At 46.3% G+C, this 21,248-nt stretch overlaps 1 protein-coding gene across 1 annotated transcript in view; it reads left to right on the top strand.

The window, feature by feature from the left end:
* Window positions 1-21,248, top strand: part of MROH2B (maestro heat like repeat family member 2B) — a 61,495-nt gene that overhangs the window by 39,459 nt on the left and 788 nt on the right. The window contains exons 23-41 of the mRNA XM_053918306.1: window positions 593-712; window positions 935-1,014; window positions 3,516-3,651; window positions 3,744-3,839; window positions 4,126-4,215; window positions 4,595-4,715; window positions 5,894-5,991; window positions 8,611-8,763; window positions 11,145-11,302; window positions 11,768-11,894; window positions 12,445-12,632; window positions 13,707-13,847; window positions 14,265-14,379; window positions 14,960-15,106; window positions 15,357-15,539; window positions 18,847-19,002; window positions 19,293-19,427; window positions 19,810-19,912; window positions 21,064-21,129. Of these exons, the coding sequence (XP_053774281.1) occupies window positions 593-712; window positions 935-1,014; window positions 3,516-3,651; window positions 3,744-3,839; window positions 4,126-4,215; window positions 4,595-4,715; window positions 5,894-5,991; window positions 8,611-8,763; window positions 11,145-11,302; window positions 11,768-11,894; window positions 12,445-12,632; window positions 13,707-13,847; window positions 14,265-14,379; window positions 14,960-15,106; window positions 15,357-15,539; window positions 18,847-19,002; window positions 19,293-19,427; window positions 19,810-19,912; window positions 21,064-21,129 (2,413 nt within the window). The remainder of the gene's footprint in view (window positions 1-592; window positions 713-934; window positions 1,015-3,515; window positions 3,652-3,743; window positions 3,840-4,125; window positions 4,216-4,594; window positions 4,716-5,893; window positions 5,992-8,610; window positions 8,764-11,144; window positions 11,303-11,767; window positions 11,895-12,444; window positions 12,633-13,706; window positions 13,848-14,264; window positions 14,380-14,959; window positions 15,107-15,356; window positions 15,540-18,846; window positions 19,003-19,292; window positions 19,428-19,809; window positions 19,913-21,063; window positions 21,130-21,248) is intronic.

The raw sequence follows: 21,248 nt of genomic DNA, 5'->3' as shown, positions 1-21,248 counted from the left end.
CTTGATTGGATTCTGGAGGAAAGCATCCCAGTATATAAGCGGTGAATCCAATTCTGCAGCCAGGATTACAGAGCCTGACCTAGGACCGAACAGGTTGTTCTATTTGGTTCCAGGTGGTTTGGAAGTTAGACTGCAAACTGTGCACTGTGACCCGCCAGTATACCATGGAATTAATTTCATAGATCACAACTGGCGACATTTTTATAGTGAAATAAAAGAGAAATAGAAGAGTACATTGCACATAGCAAGAAGTATCCTAAAACTTTTATAGATAGATAGATACAGAGATATGTATGGTTCATGGAGATGCTGGGTGGAATTGTAAACTGTTCCCTACTCTGGTTTATGGTCAAAAAGTTTTGACCATACTCTAGAGAAAGTATTCTAGAGAAAACTCAGTCTGTCAGGCGGCTGGGAGGCAGAGGTGTTTTTCACCTTCCCTGCAACTTCCACCCTAGACTGAGGTAGAGATGGCAATAGGGGCAGAGATTCTCACTCCTTCTGGGCACACATTTCAAGCCCAGGTCACATGCTTACAAAACCAGGAGCGCTGCCTATGAGCTGGCCTGGACCTTGAGTCATTGTGCTTCAGGACATGGATCTGCAAATGAGCTTCACAAGAAGCATCACTGAGATTGGCATAGCTGTCCAGGACACCGGGGACCAGGGGTTCAAGTTTTCCTACAAAGAGGAGCTGCTCGGTCACATGCTGGTGAGTGAGCAGAGAGGACATGGGCAAGGTGCTGAGAAGTCCATTCCCGAGGGTGCAGAGCTGTCTTTTAAAAAATGGGTGAAACTAACTGGCCAGTCCCAAGGAACAGATCCCTGTGGTAATTCTGCCCGAGGGCACCCGAGGGTCCCATGAGGTTGCAGCTACACCTGGAAGCTCGCTCGATCCTCTCTGAACCATTTCACCTCCTTGTCTGTGCGGCAGGACCTCATCAGGGATGAGCCCCTGGACTCCTTAGCCAGCCCCGTCCGGTGGAAAGCCTTAATCGCCATCAGATACCTCAGGTAGAGAACTTTCTGTTATTCTCATTGAAAAAAAACCATTTCCTTCCCCATGTCCTTTGGATTTGTGGATCAGTGCAGACTCCAGGGCACCCTCCCAAACATGAACACAGTTCATCAGTGGGCCCTGCAAACAGAGGCCTTTTCTCTTTCCAGAGTTAAAGAACCGACGGGCTGGTCGTTTGATGACCAACAGAGACTAAAGAGCTACTTAGAGGAATTGCATTTGTTGATAGATGAAGACTGAAATTTCTGGGCAAAAGGAAATTTTTTCTTCCTAGGTTTAGGTCTACAGGGAAATTTTAATCTTCCCATTAACAAAAATGCAAAAGCTCTAATCACATTCTGGTTGGTTAGTAGCAATAAACCTGAAGCAGAAACTAGTTTTAAGTAAATTTTAAAAATAATATTTCCTCCCGGCAGTAAAAGAAATACAAGTTCATTGCTAAAACTTGGAAACTATAGAAAGTTTTTTAAAAAATGATAAAATCACCCCTACTTCCTCCCCCTCTTTTCAACATTTTGATATGTTTTCTTCTAGTCTTTATGTATAGTGCTCCGTATTGATTAGTTCTGATCCTACTCTGCATATGCTTTTTCATGCTGCTTTTTCCTTACTTCACCTTTTAGCTTTCCAAGTTATTGCCAATTCTTCACAAACATCATTTTTTTCATTAAATTTTTTAAAAGTTCTAACTGTGTTGAAATACACATAACATAAAGGTTATCACGTTAGTCATTTTTGAGTGTACATGGTTCAAGGGCGTTCAGTAGAATCACATTGTGGAACCTACACCCATTAAACCACCTTCCATTCCCACCTCCCACCAGCCCTGGAAACCGCCATTCTACTTTTTGTCTCTATGAATTCTATAAGTTAGGTACCTAACATAAGTGGAATCATACAATATTTGGGGTTTCGTGCCTTCTTTACTATACTTAGAATAACATCCTCCAGGTCTACTCATGTATCACACATTAAGCCAGATTCTAAAAAGACAATAACAAACAAAATACAGCCTTGCCCTGAAAGAGTAAGAGCCCATTGGGGAAAACAGGTGCAAATCACAGCTACATAATTGCTCTAAGCTGTGGGAAGAGGCAAGATGAGGAGGGGCATAGGTTGCCACGTTCACAGAGTGAGGAAAATTTGAAGATGGCTCAAATAAACAAAGCTTGAATGTGAGTTAAGAATTAACCAGACTGTAGATCAGTGTTGTGATGTAGAAAAACAATGCCAGTCACATACGTCATTTTAAATTTCCCAGTAGCCACTTTTAAAAGAATAAAAAGAAACAAATTAATTTTGGCAATTATTTTATTTAATCCAATGTATTCAGTATATTATTTCAACATGCATTCAATATAGAAAATAGTAATGGGCTAGTTTGCACAACTTTTCTTACTAAATATTTAGAATCCAGTGTGTTTTCGAATGGCGGAGTGTCTTCCGACTAGCCACAACTCAAGTGCTCAGCAGCCACACGTTGCTAGTGGTGGCCCTCGCTTGGACAGGACACTTACAAGCCCATGTCTGATGACAGAAAGCAAATCGGTGTTTGCCTGGGATGCGATGAAATACCAAGGGGCATAAGGAAAACCTTGGGGCAATAGGAATATTTTATATTGATTATAATGTTTGTTCCATGGGTATAAAAATCATTTAATTGCACACTTTCAAAGGAAGTAGTTTGTTGAGTATAAATTATCTCTCGGTCAGTTGATTTTGAAAAAGTCAGCCAGACAACAAAGATGAGAAGCCCACTGCACCTGTATCAGCACATCCACCACTTTCAATAGAGCCATCCCAGCTGCCCCTGACTTTTCCTCCCTGTAGGGGGGCCAGTGTCACCCTACCCGCCAGGCAAGTGTCGTCTCTTTGTTTTTTCACTCATCTGGTCACTGACAAGTCATATTAGGCTGTCTTGATTTGCATTTATTTAATAACAAATGGAACGGTTCATGTTTTATTGAACATTTGCATTTTGCCAAGGTATGTCCAGGTTTGTTCGCATCCTCATGTATATTTAAAAAAAATAAAGGGAGAGAGGAAGGGATCATTTACTCACTTGTGCTTTTATAAGAACTTCTAGTATGTATGACTCCACATGAAGCCTGAGAGGGCAGACGAAGTTGATAAACACACTGCTCCAAACTCAGAATCTCTCTCCTTCTCACACACACACGAGCAATAACGAAAACAAAAAGGTTCATGTTACCACAGGTCATATACTAAAGGGTTAAGGAATGCAGAGCAAGTCGCAAGCTGCTTATAACTCTGATGAATCATAATCGAGGCATATTGATGATGTTCACTAGCACAGTCTCATTCCATGTCCCCAGTCGCTCTCTCCCCACTTCTGTCACCTCCTCCCTCAGCATCCCAACATGTCAGAAGGTGTATCTGACCCCTTCAGACATGACGGACAGTTCTTGGGGACTCTACTGGGTCCTGTTTTGTTTGTCATTGTAATGCCCACTCCTCCATGTGGTTCTCATTTCAGTAAATTGAAACCACGGCTCTCACTAAGCGACCACCTTAATATTCTTGAAGAGAACATTCGGAGGCTGCTGCCCCTTCCACCTCTGGAAAATCTCAGAAACGAGGGTGAGACAGACAAGGACAAGGAGCACATTAAGGTAGGTGGGGAGAGGCCCAAGTGGAAGGAAGAACCCAGGGGGACCTTCCTCTTGTTCCCCAACCTCACCCTCCCACTCACATCCGGTTTCAGTTTCTCTACGAACGGTCCATGGATGCTCTTGGAAAGCTGCTGAGGACCATGATGTGGGATAATGTGAAAGCAGAGGACTGTCAGGAAATGTTCAATGTGAGTAAGGCTCAAACTGGTCCCCATGTCCCCTAGTCTGTGCGCCAAGTCACCACTCAAAACTGTACCTCATCTTCTTCACAGGGAGACATCCAGTCTGACCCACTAACCCTCCCCCCCATGTAGGGCCGGTCCACTTAAAAATAGTTTGTGAGGAGGTGAGCCCCTGCTCCAGATGAGGCAGAGAGAGAGTGGGACTGAGAGAGAGTGGCAGCAAGAGCGGGAGGACGCGAATGAGTGCATAGGAAGGACACAGAGGAAAGGACAATTCTTCTTTGACCAACAGCTTCTCCGAATGTGGCTAGTTTCACAAAAAGACTGGGAAAGAGAAAGAGCCTTCCAGATCACCGCAACAGTGCTGACGAATGATGTTGAGGTGAGTGATCCCCTAGAATGAATAGGCATCTGTGCTTGCTAAGAGCAGAGGTCACCGAGGCCCCTGGAATCCAAAACTCCTATGCACGATGGGTCTCCAGTCCCAGCCGGAGCGCTTTCCAGAAAGGTGGCTCCCAATCCCGGTGGCGGGGCGAGGGGGTGGGGAAGATCAGAGGATGGCAAGCACTTGGGAACAGTATCTAGTTGTCATTGTGTACTTGCTTAATTATTTTTCACCACCCTTAAGGGGCAAGTCCAAGACTGGATTTCATTCTAAGGACCTGCAGGGAGAAAACAAGGGACTGAATATCCAGGGTTGGGAATATCCAGAGGGATTATCAAGCCCCCCTCTTGCCTTGGGGGACTCCTTTTTCCTGCAGGCACCAGGGAACTTTAAAATCGGCTCACTCCTGGGCCTCCTGGCTCCCCACTCCTGCGACACCCTGCCCACTATCCGCCAGGCTGCGGCCAGCTCCACCATCGCTCTGTTCTGTATAAAAGGTGAGTGAGGGACAAATGAAGAGAAAATACCGTTCTCAGTTTTTCCTCCTTGTACATATGTCTCTCTCTCCTTCCTCTTCTCTGTTTCTCCTTCTCTCTCTCCTTGCCTCCCCACTTCATCCATTTCTGAGGAAGTGAGGCACCATTTCAGTAAGAGAAGAAATGTGTCAGAGAGGGGACCTCAGAGGAAGAAAGGAATTTGAATTCCACTATTTTTCTACCTCTTCTTCCTTTAGCCTCTTTTATTTCCTTGAAAGATGCAAAATTCAGATCTTCAAATACTCTTTGTTAACAAGAAATCCCCTAATTTGTGATTCACTTTAACTCTTTCTCTTGATTGATCAAATACGCAGAGTAGAGAGGAAGAACATGAATATTAAACACCTACTAGATATAATTATCGAGTGTGATACTAAAGTAAATGCCCATCCATAACTCATGGATGTTACTTTGTCAGTTTGAGATGAGGTGTCTGAGGTTAAAACGTACCAGTAGTTTGGACTGCTGAACTCATGGGGCTGGGCTTTCAGCTCTAGTCTGTGTGACTCTCAAGCCTGTGTGTGTTTGCTGGGCTAGGTGGCCTTCCGCCAAATCATTCACATGCGAGTTCTCACAATTACTATATATTCAAATGACAAACCGAAAATCATTTCTATTTAGGTCTGCTTTTATAAATTGAGATCAACAAGCACCTACGCAGTTGCTGACATTCCTATTAAACGTGACCTTTCCGTCCCCCTACGGTGGCTCACCACAGGAAGGAAGGCTGACAGGGCAGGCAGGACAGCGCAGTAGTGGGAGCCCGGGCATCGCCGTCAGGGTGTCAGACAGACCAGGGTACCGGCTCTGACTCCCTACTTTTTACTCGCTATCATGTGGCCAAATGGCTTCATCTTTCTGCCTCAGCTTTCTCATCTGCAAGATAGGGACAGTAACAGCAGAGTCCACCTCAGATAATTTCTCAGAGTAGTAAGTGGGGTTGTTGTATGTGAGGATTCAACACAGTGCCCAGCAGGTAGAAATTACTCAGTGCATGTTTGTTCTTATGTTCGCTGTCTCATCACACGGTCTCCATGGTGTCCAACAGCTGAATTAGCATTGCATCGAAATACAGCCAGCCTTTTCAAGGTCTTGCGGGTCTCTGAACTCTTACCTACGTCTCCTGTTGTTGCTTGTAGGAATTCGCCTGGAAATGGAAAGGCTGCAGGATTTGCAGGATGGGCTGCAGTGTGATGATGTGCAGGTCCAGGTCAAGATTTCTTCTAAAATAGCAAAGGTAATAGATGTGGAGGCCTGGCCAAGGGATGTCAAGGTGATTCTGGCTGACTTTCAAGTAAGTAAGTTGTGTATATCCCACTACCAAAAAGGGCAGTAGTATAGCCATCCAAGCCGAACAGAAGACCTTTGACCTGTTGTTTGTGAGCTCTGGGCTGACATGCGCCCAGTCGATGCCTGCTACTGCTCATTTCATAGTCTGGGAAACCTGGTCAGCCAAGTGGTCCTCTGCAGGCTGAGGAAGACAGTGGGGTGGACTAGAAGGGACAAGGACTATGAGAGTCAATCAGGTAGACTCCGTGTGCACTGCTTGAAGCTCAGAATCCTTACTCCATAAAAGTTCCTAGACTACCTGTCAGACTTGTTGTGAGGATGAGTCGATCAATTCATTCATTTATTCAATCATCCATTTATTCACCTAATATGCCCTGAGCACCCGCCATGTGCCAGACTTTAAGCTCTAAGAACAGAAAAGGACAAAATGCCTGCCCTCACCGAGCTTACACCCTAGTAGATGGAGTCCGCCAAACAGATATCGTGTCGGGTAGGGATCACTGAGAAAAATACAGTAGCGTCAGGAAGGGGTGATCCCTCCGGGACTGTCACTCTGAAAGAGACAAGTGTGCAGACCTGTGGAAGAGAACGCTCCAGGCAGAGGGGAAGCAGCAGGTGCAAATACCTGGTGTTGGAGAAAGAGGCAGATAATGAGATCCAAGAGATAGCCCAGGGACAATTCGGGAACCTGCCAAGCCTGTTAAGGACCCTGGCTTTTACTGCAATTAAAATCTAAAGCCACACACACACACACACACACACACACACACACACACAGGAACGGAACCACAGAAATGGAGCTCACATGGAGGGTTATCAACAGGGGAGTGGGAGGGGGAGAGAGGGGGAAAGGTACAGAGAATAAGTAGCATAAATGATAGGTGGAAAATAGATAGGGGGAGGATAAGAATAGTATAGGAAATGTAGAAGCCAAAGAATTTATATGTATGTCCCATGGACATGAACTATAGGGGGGGAATGTAGGAGGGAGGGGGTGTGCAGGATGGAGTGGAGTGAGGGGGGGGAAATGGGACAACTGTAATAGCATAATCAATAAATATATTTTTTAAAAAATCTAAAGCCAGTGGAGGCTTTTGAGCAGAAGAGTCAGGACCACTACCTGTAGTTGTGCCACTTGCGAAGAATGCACCAGGCCACCCCCATGTGCAGCAGCATCTGTTCTAAAGTAGACATTGTAGATTTGTGTGCATTATGGCAATTATCCACAAGTGGCAATGGAGAGTCCGACAAAATCAGTCAGGATAGAGGACAGGACACCTTTATCTAATTTGCAACACCCTTTCATGGGCTAGTGATAGTTCTGTGAGGAGGAAATGGCTAAATTTTTATTTCTGAAGTGTTGTCCAACTGCTGTGTTTACACCAGAAAACAGGCTGGCAGGAGTGCCATTAGTGAGCCGACTTTGGAGGAGACTACAGGAATCTAGGTGTGAGATTAGGTGACTCGGACTAACAAGGCAGCAGCGATGGCAATGAGAAAAGAATCAGAATATGGGAGAGAAGCGAGGTGGGGATTAGTGGGGAACATAGGCCACATGCCTAAGGACGTGTCTGTCACAGGATAGGGGCTCAAAGACATACATCCCCTTTCTTCCTTTCTTCCTAGACCAACACCCATCACAATGTGTTTAAAAAAAAGAAGAAGAAGAAGAAGAAGAAAAGATAGTCACTGAGCTTGGCATTTGGTGCAGTGTAGAACAGACAAGCCAGCCTAGCCCTTTGATCTGGGAACAATGAGAAGTCACACACTGGCCAGGACATGCCACTGCTCGTGAACAGGAACTCAGTTCCTCTCAAGGGTGGTCCTGCCAAACATCATCAGCCCATTTAATCCGGGGGGCGGAGGGACGGTCAGCTGTGAATAGGAATGTTTTCATACCAAAAGACCTGTAATTACGACCACCTTACTTGGTTAAAGTCCCAAGTAATGCTCCTGGAATTCTTTCAAACTGCTGACTCTTCATACACTCACCCCTCCCCCCCACACACATCCATAGTCACACATTGCTATCAACCAACATTCTATATAGTTTTTGTACGTAAAGACCAAATTGCAAATTTTTTAATTTCTTGACATTTGATTGACTACTCTTAATATTGAGACAGAGAAGAGCAAAATACTGGACTCATAATGGTTCATCTTAGCTAGTCTTTGGCAGACGTGAGACTCATTTCTGTGCTGTGTGAAATGTTTATGAAGTACTTTGAAACATATAAATTACTGTGTACACATTGTACATCATTTTCCCCTGTGGAGCGTACTACAACCTTAGTTTGGAGAGAATATTGCATCAGCAGGCCTGGGACTGGATAAGTGCACAATGATAAAAAGGCAACTCCAGGGGAATTTTGCTCAGAGGTAAAAGGTCATGTGTGTGTGTCCATTTTGAGTATTTTCTCTAGTTTCTAAGGCCCCCGTCCCATGCTCACTGTTTGCCAAGCCCATTGGTCTCCAATATCCTAAAGCAAGGAGTAACAGCACATTGTACGTGTCCAGATATGAAGAGCGGTGGTTGGTAACATGAGTTTTTCTGGTACCTTCTCAGATGGTTAGTAAACTCATCCCAAGTGAAGAAATTGTCGTGTTCCTGGAGGAAATCCTGGATGGCCTGGAGACCCTCAGCCCCTCGTGTACAACTGCCTGTGGCATATGGATGATCACTGCCCTGAAGGAACAGGGAGCTGCTTTGGAAGATCAGGTAAACTGACAGCCCGTTGGGCAACTGAGCCAAATTCCCGCACTTCTGAAATGCCACTGGGTTGTCACTTCTCACCTTGTCCTTTCATGGGCAGCAGACAGAGTTGACAGAGTGCCTTGCACTGTCTCAGTTGCCTCTCTAATCTGTAATCATAAACACCTTCCAAATTGTTGTTTGTTGGCCAGAGGAAGCAGCTCTGAACCAGAGGCATTTGGATTATGGGAAACTGGCTATTAGATCTTCGAGGATGAGAGTGGCCATATGAATATCTCTGGGATGGCCACTGAGAGCCAGGACTGTCTCTACAGCCACTGGCACTCTTCTGGCTGGTCTTCCACACACCTTAGAACCTATTCTGGGGGAAGGGGAGCTGTCCGTGAGGAACTGAATGAGGGGAAAGTCCTCCATCCTTTTTCCCAGCTGGAGAGGGAAGCTGAAACAGGATTTCAATTAAGGAAGCTTGGCTAAGAGCTCCAAATGGATGTGTTCTATTCTCTCTCTTGAAGTCAGAAACAGAATACAAACAATTCAAAGATTAGTAAGAAGGAAAAGACTCTTTAACTCAGTGCAGGCATCCCAAGAGACTGGGAGAAAGAAGATATGCTCCCCACAGCCCAGTGTCACCACCCTAAGTCAAAGAATTCACTAATGCATGACTTTTCCAATGACCTCTGTGCTAATTATTTCCCAATCAGTTTGTTTTTTTTCAGGAACATTTATTGACTACATACAATTGGCAGGCATTGAGCCAGGCATGGGAGAATCAAAGGTTAATAATGTAGAATGTTCATGAACTTGTGTGTTTAGCATAATAGAGAGTTACTCACACTGTAAGTAGAAGGATACAAAAGGGACTTAAATCTTCTCCAAGAATCATTGAAATGAGACGCTGTAGTAATCATGTTATGCTTAACCTAAAACTTTCTATCCAAAATAAGTGAGGGAAATGTCTACTAGAAGCAAAGTTACCTTACCATAGAGACACACCCTTCTCCACGTCAACAATCCAAAGGTATAATATCACTCCATGCTTCTCGCAGATCAACACCCAAATTCGTAACGGCAGCCTTTGGTGGCCTCTAGGACCTGCCTTCATCTTTGCTAGCAAATGGTCTTCCTTTCAATGCGTTCATTCTCTCTGCGCTCCAAACTAGACCGTTCTCCGACTCCAGGAGTCTTTTCTGCAATTGCTTGTGCCCATGATCTCATACTGTTTTTTATATAGATTTTTTAATTTTATTTTTAAATTAAATTTATTGAGGTGACAATGGGTAATAAGACTATCAGGTTTCAAGCGTACGATTCTACCACACATCATCTGGATATTGCATTGTGTGCCCACCCCTAAGGTCAAACCATTTTCCATCACCCTATATTTTAGCCCTTTTACCCATTATGACCCCTCCCATCCCCTTCCCTCTGTTCACCACCATCTTGTTCTCTGTGTCTATGAGTTTTTGTTTGTTTTTCTTATTTCATTTGTTGCTTTCAGTTTTATACCTAACGTATGAGTAAAACTATGTGGTTTTAAATTTTTCTGTCTGACATTTTGTTTAGCATGTTACACTCAAGGTATAGATTTTATCTTTTAGAGTCATTTTAAGCTCACCGCAAAATTGAGCAGAAAGCACAGAGTTCCCCCACGGCTCCTGACCCCACGCAGGCACAATTGACGAACCTGCATCGACATAGGATATGAGCACCCAAAGTCCATAGTTTACATGAGGGCTCATTCCTGGGGTTGACAAATACATAATGACACGTGTCCACCACTGTTGTGTCATCCAAAACAGTGTCACTACTCTCAAAAGCCCTCTATGCTCCCCCTGGTCTCATACTTTATGATTTTACCTCTTCACCTGTATTCTTTCTGACGAGACTGCCTCTCGCCACCACCTCCACCTCACCTTTTGAAATTGCTGCGTGTCCTTTGAGACCCAGACCAGGTATCTCTCCAAAGTAACCTCAGTTACTTCTGGATTCCCCTGTCAGCCCTGTGTATTGCTTGTATACCATTTGTCACACACTGTCTTGTGCATAGGCCTTGGAGTATATGCCTAACGGCCTTCATCAGGCTGCCCATTTCTTCTGGGAGAGGGCCACATCTTACCTGTCTCAGGTAAATTTTGCACAGCGCTCAACTTGGCACCACACCTGGCATAAAGCAGCCTTTCACGAAATAGTCACTAAAGTGTTTAAGAATACTTACCCAATTCATCAATAATTCTCCCAAATAAGAGAAAGACCATGTGTAGAATTGATTATCATTTTTAACAGTTTGTATAATTCATCAACCACCAATGTGCTGACCATAGAAGCCCTAAGCCTTTCACGTAAAGGAAAACGACAACTGAGTGTTCGCTTTGGCTTTTCCTTTTTAGCTGTTGGATATCTTGAGCATAATTTACTACCACATGCCGGTCCTCAGGCAAAAGGAGGAGAGTTTTCAGTTCATGCTGGAAGCCATCTCCCAGATGGCCAGCTTCCACACGGAGGCCGTCGTCACCAGCCTCCTGCAGAAGCCTCTGCCCTTCGACAGGTAGAGTCTGACTAAACCAGCCCCTTCTCCCAGGAAAGGCCACTCTGCAAGGCATCAGAAAGGGGTTGTTGTGTGAGAGGAAGAGAGTAAATCAAGGCTGAATAATAATTTAACAGTTAGAATTTGAATCACAAGTAATGTTTTCATATATATGCTCCTTGAATGATAATGAGATTTTTCCTAAATACACCATAGGAATAAGTATTAAAAAGTGAATATTTCTCCTCTTTTTGGTTGCCCAGAACACACCTGTTTGTAGGTTTCTGTCCTGATGGACATCGACAGGAATCCAGGGCCAGAATGCTGGATTGTTAAATAAAACATCCTCATTATCCCCCCGCATGCTGACATGTCCCTCTGCCCTTGAAATTTTGGTTAGTCATTACGTGGTTTTAGAGTGAGTCAGAGGCAATAGCTCATATTCCAAGGAGTTGTGCCTTATCAGCCCCTGCCTCGCTGCCCTAGGGACACAAAGACACTGTGGAAGGCTCTGGCGGAGAACCCGGCCTCCAGCAGCAAACTCCTGCGAGCCCTGACAGACAAGCTGGAGAACAGCTTAGAAGATGACCTGGCTGGCATGGACGCCATCGCAGTGAGTTGGACAGCCCGTCACTGTCTGGAATCAGGCCCCACTCCATGACTCTCCCCACCTGGAACTTGGTGATATGCCATTCATCATGCTTGTCCTCTCATGCCCTGATTTTAAATCAACTCCAGTTTGTAACAGACAAACATGGCAGTCATGTTTTCTGTGGCTGCCATTGTTAGAAGCAAATTTCTCGTCAGCCCAAAGAAAATCTGTGTCACTATATTTCCAAATTTGTCTTTAAGATATCCGAAGCAGCCTTTTGTGTTGAGAGAGCCCCCACTGCTGGGAAACATTTCGTTTTACATGACTGGTGGCCCCTGGAGTGTAGAGGCACCAAACATGGCAATCCTGAGAGAGATACACAGTCCAAGTTGACAAGTTTCCCAACAGGTCCCACTCCCCACCCCCCCGCTTTTTATGTGTTTTTACCGTGAAGGTGGTCAACTCGGGAGGCAGTCATCTGGGGAGAAAACGAAGTTGCCGATTGGCCCAGTGAGAGGACGACCTTGGAGGAAAGGAGCCAGCCTGACCACTAGGCCCTTTCTCCCCGCAGGTGGCCTGTGCCATCCATGAAGTCGTGTCAATAGGCACCTCTGTGACAGGCCTGTACCCGGAGCTGTTCACTCTGCTCCTAAAGCTGGTCAGCTGCACGCTGGGCCAGACGATGCCCACTTCGACCCTGAGCTTCCGGCGGCGGGTGATGCAGCAAGGGGAACGGCAGCAGATTGCAGACCCCTGCAGGTGAGTGGCCGGGCGGGCATGCCCTCCAGAGCTGTCCTCGGCCTAGATCCAGAACCAGGATGCAGGAGTCAAGGCCTGCGCCTTCTGGCATGGCCTCAACTACCCGTGAGAAAGCAACGCTCTGCCACTCTGACGTCCCTGAGCCTTGGAGCGATTCTTCCTGAGTCAAGACCCAGTGCAATTGCCCAGAGGGGTAACAGGTCAAATAAGTGGCTGTGTTTTCTTCCCCAGTGGGCCCGCTCTGTTTCCTGTGTTTTCTTTCATTGAGACCTTTCCAGGAAAGCTGGCATTCTGCAATACACAAGGCCACCAGGGAAAGAAGAAAAATAAAAAACCATATTTCAGCAAATCTAAGACTTCGCCCATCGAAGGAAGCAACTTTATTTTGTGTACTATTGAGAAAGGAAAAAAAAAGAAACAATTAAACCATGGATCAATGCTTTCTCATAGTTTAAAATTATATTCTATTTTTATCCAAAAAGCTGCTTTAGGATTATTAGATATACATTTTTCTCCAATATTACATTTCTCTATTTCCCCACCCTTTTGCATAACTTTTCATTCCAAGGTCAAATGAATTTTTAAAAAGACAGTTTAAATAGCAGTTAGCACAACCCGTGTAGTTTCAATAGCACATGTAACTTCACTAAAATGGCATGGGTATGAAGGGCCCTCCCCCCATGCACGTGCACACACGTGTGCATGCACAGACACACGCAACCACGTCACCGCTACTGGCTGGCCACCAACGGCAACACACTGTCCACTGCAGGATGCACCCTGACCTCTGGGGCGCTGTTTCAGAATCAGTGAACTGTGCCGCGGAGCTCACTTTCCATCCGAAGGCTTTGTTTGCTGCTGAGAGGTTGACGAGGTTTAGTGACATTATCTGCCAGCTCACATCCTCTCGATGTCTGACAAAGTGTGAGGCCAGGCCGCCTGTTCGTTTCCTTGCACCACATCCCCTCGGGCAGTAGTGAGGGAGTGTTGTGGGGAGAGGAAGAATGGGCTGGGGAAGTCACAGCGCACTGTGCAGGGCTGACTTCCTCTTGCGATGCCATCTGGCTCCTGCAGGCTCTCAACTACTACTCTGAAGTGCGTGCAGGCCCAAGCCGTGAGAGGAGGCTTCGCCATAGAGTCTGACGAAGGGGACAACGTGTGGACGCTGCTCCACAGCCCCAGCACCCACCACCTCGGAGTGTGCGCACTGGCCAGGTAACACGCAGGTATCCCAAACTGGATACTAAGGAGAAAACTAGAAATGGAGTAAAAAATGCAGTGCAGGCGACTTCACTGAGAGCAATTGACTCACCGAGAGCTTGTATATAGTCAAGGAGAAGAAACAGAGAAGAAGGAGCAAAGGCGTTTGGGAAGAGGTGGTAGGGTCAGCCCAGAACTCACCACCCCCTCAAAAAAAAAAAAAAAAAGCAAAATATTGAACAGTTCTGGGCAAACCACACTTAAGTTGGGCACATGATAGGCAATTTTAAAGTTGAAGCCTTGGTGCTCTTTCCTTGAACATGCCTTTTTAGAGGATTTATTTTCCTGAGAGAGAGAGAGAGAGAGGCTACAAGCCTCTGGTGCTGAGAAAGAGAAGAGTGCCCGCTACAACTGGAGGCCTGCTTTTTCTAGGAGCATGGCCGTGTGGCAACACAGAGTCATCCTGGCCGTGGTGGAGCACCTGCACTGGTCTCTCACCTCCTCCTCGGAGAACTACCGCATCACTGGCATGGCGTTCTTCTCTGAGGCAAGGCCAGCAGCATCTCAGTGGGCTCGAGGGGATGTCCCCTGGGGTGTTTCTCTCAGGGACCTTGCAGGGGAGACAGGGGACCGGCCAGGGCCTTGGTTCCCTGAGAAGAGAGTGAGAGGAAGAAAAAAAAGAACCCACCCCAACCTCTTCCTTCCCTCCGGTCTGCAGAAGTCAGCCTCCCAGGACGCAGAAGGGTGGAGAATAAATACAAAAGGGACAAGACAAAAAGTAACCAACAGGCATCTGTTACTGCCCCCCACACTCTGGGATAAAGGCAGTCCCAGTTGATCCAGAGAACGAAAACCCCCGTTTTCCCCGCCCTGTGTTTTCCACTTAGCTTAATTAGAAGCATCTCCTTAACTAGGGGTTCTCTTCTCATCACGGGGTAACCTTGACCTGTGGGCTGCTCCCATCCAGAGCTTAGTTTCTGCAACACTTTCTGGTCCACCTGAGGTCTCTTCCTCCTCTGCTCGACGGGCAGTGGCCGCCCCCTCTTCAGCTGTAGCTAGGAGGCTTCTGGCACTCTCCCGAGGGAAGCCACTCCCTCACCTAAAGGGGAGGACTGCTTCCATTTCAGCTCATGAAGGAGCCCATCCTCTGGAAGCTCTGGAATCTGCGGAACGTGCTCATCTTGATGGATCAGAGTGCCTGGGACTCCAATGCCACCCTCAGGCAAATGGCCATCCGGGGGCTCGGCAACACAGCTTCTGGAGCCCCCCACAAGGTAACAGGAGGGTTTGGGGGGTGGGGAATAGTATATTTAAGTAGAGTTTGAAATACTTATCGACTAAGCCACACCTTGGGGTTGCAAAGGAATTATGCACAAATCTAAGTAAATTGCTAAAACTGTAGCTCTTGATTTGAAGGGCTTCTGACCCTAACAGAACTTCAGTCCCCTTCTCTGGGGTCTTCTACCCTTATCCCAGATACACATACGACAGCTTTTGAGATTAAAGGAGCTTACTTCAAAACAGGTGAAGAAGCATAAACAGATAATATTAGAATCTATCATCAGAGGTCTGTACCACCTGGCCCGCACCGAAGTCGTCTGTGAAAGCTTGAAGGCTCTAAAAAAGATCCTGGAGCTGCTCACAGACCGAGACGTGAGCTTCTACTTCAAAGAAATAGTGCTGCAAACGAGAACCTTCTTTGAAGACGTAAGTGAGCCTGCTCAGGAACCTTCCCTCCCCCGGAGAAGTGAGCGAACACAAGAGGTTCAGGTAGTGCTTGTAGCAGACAATATCGGTGTCTCATCCATATTCCTTGTCCTGGCCCTGAGGTCACCTGCCCAGGGGTCACCTGAACAATTCCTGAGCAGGCTGTTGGCTTCCTGTGTCTGTCTCTCTGTCTAAGGGTACCCTCTGGCCCAGGAATCATAATGGGTCTAAGAATGTTGGGCCCGATGTAGGGGAAGGACCCTCAAATGATAAGAAACAGGAGTTTGTAGCTAAACTCCCCAGCTTTCTCACCCCTCGGGACTGAGCTCCACCTTCCTACATGGGTAACACACTCAATCAATGTTCCCTTTCACAGCTTTCGTCTCTTCCCTATCTCATTATGCTGCCTGGGCTCACCTCCCAAATAAATTACTTACACCTAAATCCTCATTGTCAAAGTTTGCTTTGTGGGGAACACAAGTTAGGACTGTAAGTTACACTCAATGCAGAAGTAGAGGCCCAGGAATGGTGCTGTCACCTCTAACTCTATCTTTTCCACATCTGAGATTTAAAGACTCCAAACCCTTATGTGGCTCATTTCATCCAGGAGTCAGTATGAACCATAGCTCGTGGGCCAAATTTAGCCCAGAGCATCTTCCTGTAAATTGAGTTTCTTTGGAACACAGCCACGCTCGCTGGTTGCATAATGTTCATGGCGGCTCTCCCATTTCATCTGCAGGGTTGATTAGCTGTTACAGAAACCAGATGCCCCACAAAGCCCAAATGATTTCCTGTCCGGCCTTTTAGGGAAAAGTTTGTCGACCCCCTGATCTAGTCCATAGCCCTAATCTCAAAAAATATCAGGCAGTGCTCCTGGGTCAGGGAAGGCCATTTTCCTTTAGAACTTCTGGGAAACTTGGTGTTATTGTTTGGTTTTGGTGTGTGCACTGTCATGGTGTACAAATCTACCTCACGTCTAACTTCAGTCTCTGTGTTTGGGATCCAAACCTGTTTTCTGTATTGTCAGAGGAGGTGGAAGACTGCTAGCTGCCTCCTTCTGAAACATTAAGGCTTTATTAAATTACTTCTTTACCTCCAGTCTCCAGCCTGGAAAGTCTTCATTTCCTTCACTATTCATCACAAACCTCATTTTTCAGCACTTAAGTATTGTACAAGCCAGTGACTGTATTGTATCTCTAAATGAAGCCTGAGAAGTATGGAATAGAACCTAAAGAAAAAAGTACCTCTCAAGTCCACACTTTTCCAATTCATTCACTCCATTTCTTCCTTTAAATCTTGTCCTTTCTTCCTGACTCTTTGGCAAAATTTCTTAGCCACACAGACCTCTGGATTCGGGCCTGCGCTGTGTGCCCACAGTCAATCATTCTCCAGTTGTGTGTATTTCAGCGTCCCTTGTTTCCTCACGTGCTAGCTTAAACCAGACCTTGGAAAGGACCTTCCTGCTCCTGTCTGGCTACTTCTTTTTCATTGCGCATTCAGCTGGTGACGATCTTTAACAAGGGGCTCAAGTCGCCCCTGCAGAGCCCGTCTGCTTGCTGGATTCCCCTCAGTCGTTGTTGCTTCAGTGATGATAATTGTTTTGGATCTGAGCCTCCAATCATCACAAGGGCATTTAGGGCAAGATAATGTTTTTCCGTCTTATTGTGGAAGATAAAATCTCAAGTCGCACAGGTTGTTTAATTCGACCTTTCTCATTCCTAATAGGTATCAGTTCCTATTGCATTTGCATAAAAGTTTGATAAAACTTGGGTCTTAGCAATGACATGCAATTTATTCTCCAGTAATGCTCTCTTTCTGCAAATATATTTAACTCTACTTTATGACACTTTGCCCCTATATTTTCTATAGATTAAACATACAATTTTGTAATCTCCAAATTCCCCCTCTTTTTTTTCAATATTTAAATATTTTCCTGGACTTCTAAGAATACGGCAGCACTTTGGTGAAATGGTAAAAGAGAAAACATGGCTGCCGCCCCGGGCCCCAGGCCCACCCAGTTTCCTGCTGTCTCCCACACCGTCACCCTGAGCAATCACCTCTCTCTGTGACTCCACCTTCTCAACTCAGAACAAGGACGTCGGACTCCAATGTCTCTCCCAGCACCCGAAACGCTTTGGCACTTCTCTATTCTGCTCTTCCATCCTCCCGGTCTGTTGATTCTTCCTTAACCTATCATTAGGTCATGGGTTTTGAAAAATTCAGATTTTTTTTTAGTAAATACCTTTGGGGTACTTTGTTATTGACCTGCTTTCTTCTCAAAAATGACACTTTAAAAAAATCTATATCCTGACCACATTCCTAGTACATTTAAAGAACATTTCTACCATACGAGGTCGTATCTCACAGTTTTGTTTAATTTTCTGGCCCTTTCGCAACAGGCCAACTTTATTTTTTCTGGGAAATCTTTATTAAGTTCCTTTTTCACAGCACTTTGTTTGTGTGCCCTCTTACACATGTAATCTGCCATCAAAATTAACCGCTCTGTCTGCCCTCCCTTGCATTTGGGCAATGCTTTTGTGTGCCCATGTTTATCGCTAGTCTAAGTAATGTTCTGCCCCCTGGGACTCATTCTTTCATCCCTGTGCCCCCACATAGGTCTTTTAAACTAATTTTCTAGACCTGGGTCAGGGGGAAACTCTCCAGAAGATTCATCAGAGTTTGTTAGAACTCTGAATATCATCAGCAAAGCATCAGAGACCATAGAAGGGCATCTTTCTCCACCACCTTACCCTTCAGTTTTTAGGGTCATTGCCTGCCATCCAGGACACCCAGCAAGGAAGTTCCATAACTCCACATACACAAGAATAAGGCTAAACGCATTTTTGTTTATCCTCTCTCGTTGAGACCCAAAGTCCAAATTTCTGAACGGCCTGTAATTCCATTAGAAAGTATTTGGGATCTTAGAGAAGGTCCTAGGTCTTGGGAAATTTAAATTATGGGTCCCATAACTCTAGGCCCACGCTGCTGTCAGGCAGATCTGTGTAAATAAAAAATAAACAGGAGCCCTGTCCTGGCTTTCTGCTCCCTGCTTCTCATTCCTGTGGTCACATGTCCCCATTAGCTACTCAGAGGCAGAGACCAAGTCTCCCGTTTTACAGCATCACTTAGACCCCAGGCCGGCGGCCATTGAAACCCTTGTAGTGACTGTGGGTCAGAGGGCTGCTGGAAAAGGAACAGTTGGGGCTATGACCAGGCTGCACCAGGCAGGGTGGGGGTGGAGCTAGGCGTGCTGGCTGGAAATGGCCTGAAAGGGGGACTCATCCATGACCCACGTCTGTCACCACAGGAACAGGATGATGTGAGACTGACTGCCATCGTCTTATTTGAGAATCTGGCATCCCTAACAGGAAGAAGGTGGAAGATGTTTTTTGTGGAAGAAATTAAAAAAAGCATGATATCGTTCCTCCTCCACCTCTGGGATCCCAACCCCAAAGTTGGAGCCGTAAGTGGCCCTTGCACAGACACCTGCCCCTTCTCCTCCCCTGTGGCCAGATGTGCCCATGTGCCCTGTGTGACCCAGAAAGCCACTTCTCCACTCCTGGCTTCTCTCTCTCTCCATCTCTTCCTGACTTTGCTCTTCCTCCCTTGACACCTCCCTTGGGAAGTGCCAGTATGGACTAGGAAGCCCTTCCTGTCACTGACATTGCTCCTTTCCCAACACTAGCAAACATTTCACCCTCTGGAAGGGGATCCAGTGCTATGGACTGTGATGCAGAAAACTCTGTCTTTCAGGCTTGCCGTGATGCCCTGACGGTCTCCATCCCTTTTCTGGGTCTCCAGGAACTCTACGGGGTATTAGATAATCTCCTTGATGGTCAGGATCCACCAAGGGCCCGAGACTTCTATAGGCAATTCTGTGCAAAACTGGTGAGTGTGCTGTCGACGCTGACTGGAAAACAGTGCAGGCAAGAGTCCCAGCCAATCCCAGAAAGGCAACCAACAGGGCAAGGGAGCTCCAGCCAGATGCAGAAGTGTCTTGGAAGGACGGCAGATATCCTTGGTATCCCGCCAGAGTTCCCAAGTCCTGGCTGGACTCTGTTCTCCTCGATTCCTGAAACACCTTTGTTGATTTGTCCCCTAAGCCCATTACCTTTCCAATTCAATTTAGGTTGGAACAGCTGAGAGAGTAATCAATGGCTTTGTGAGTTTCACTGTCCTTTAGAGCTTCCTCCTTAGGGCTTCTAGGATGTTGTTTTTTTGTAAAGGGTCCCTTTCTGGTTCCCCTCTTTGCAATTCCCTTCTCTTCTAGGCCAAGAAAAACCAGGAAATTCTGTGGATCCTGCACACACACTCCTTCCCCTTCTTCAGCAGCAGCTGGGAGATGATCAGGAGCTCGGCTGTAAAACTCACAGGTGAGAGCAGGCCACACCCCAACTCAGGTGAGTCTGCTCTTTGCCCCCAGAGCTGTGCTCTGACTGTAGCTGCTCCAACATGAAAACTGGAGAAATGGGTATGACAAGAAAGAAAGAGAAAGAGAGAAAGGGAGGAAGGGAGGAAGGGAGGGAGGAAGGGAGGAAGGGAGGAAGGGAGGGAGGAAGGGAGGAAGGGAGGGAGGAAGGGAGGAAGGGAGGGAGGAAGGGAAAAAAGGAGGGAGGAAGGAAGGAAGGAAGGAAGGAAGGGAAGAAAGGAGGGAGAGAAGGAGGGAGGGGAGGAAGACAATTTTGTCTTGCAACATCTCCCCTGAAAGGAGCAAACCTGTTCTCTTTTGTGCATGAAAACCTACAGTATCTTCTGTCTTTGCAACACTCACTCTCCATACTGGGCTCTTTGTTCTTCTTCTGGCCCCAAGTCATTGCTCCTTCTTTTCCCCAAGTCTTTGCTCCAAGCCTGCTGCCCCCTGCCTACATGTTTTCCTTTGTATCACCTCTTATCATAAAACAATACACCCAGGCTCAGGTCAATCTGAGAGCTTTGGCAGCAACACAACACAAGGGGAAAGTGCCTTGGCACGGGGGGTGAGTGCCTCACTCACCTTGGCTCTGCTGTGTGAATCTGGACAATTCACTTCTCTCGTCGGTGTCATGTCTTTGTCTGATCTATAAAATAAGAGAGAGGAAAGAGAGTGAGTCTCTAAGGACCCTCCTGTCATGAAATTCTAAGCCCTAGCATGGTGCCTGTTCCAACTGATCAAGCCCACAGTGCACAGGCCCACTGGCTGGCCACTTTAAAGAGTGAGGATTTTTCATCAGATTGTGTATAGGACCCCCAATAACGCTGTAAACTTTTTGAAGACAGGGGCCATATCTTACACACATTTGAAACCCTGACAATAAATGGCACACTCCCTGGGAAGTCATAGTTTGAGCTTTGTCAAATACACATCGAGTGAGTGGCCATTGCAGAAATGGCACTCAGGACACCAGACACAGGAGCCTCGCGTCACCTGGCATGAAGGGGGAGTTGTGGATTGCTCATTCACTAGCCAGACCACTTAACCTCTGACCAAGCGCATGGCCTCTTCCTCTATAATGAAGTCAGTCCCCTTTTCTCCTATTGATTTTAGATGCCATTGTTCTCAATCTGACCAACCAATATGTAGAGTTGTTAGACAGAGAACAGCTGAACACACGTGAGTACCAACCCCAGTTTCCACCCGGTGTGCAGCTGTATTCTGAGAGAAGGAGAAAGCAATGCTGCTCCAAGCTTCATGTTCACCCAGAAACTCTCTAGATGCTCCCTAAACCTTTC

Source organism: Desmodus rotundus, chromosome 1 (genome assembly GCF_022682495.2).
Source record: "Desmodus rotundus isolate HL8 chromosome 1, HLdesRot8A.1, whole genome shotgun sequence".
Lineage (NCBI taxonomy): Eukaryota > Metazoa > Chordata > Mammalia > Chiroptera > Phyllostomidae > Desmodus > Desmodus rotundus.
Note: the sequence above shows the minus strand (reverse complement) of the source record. Positions and strands in the feature narration are given on the sequence as shown.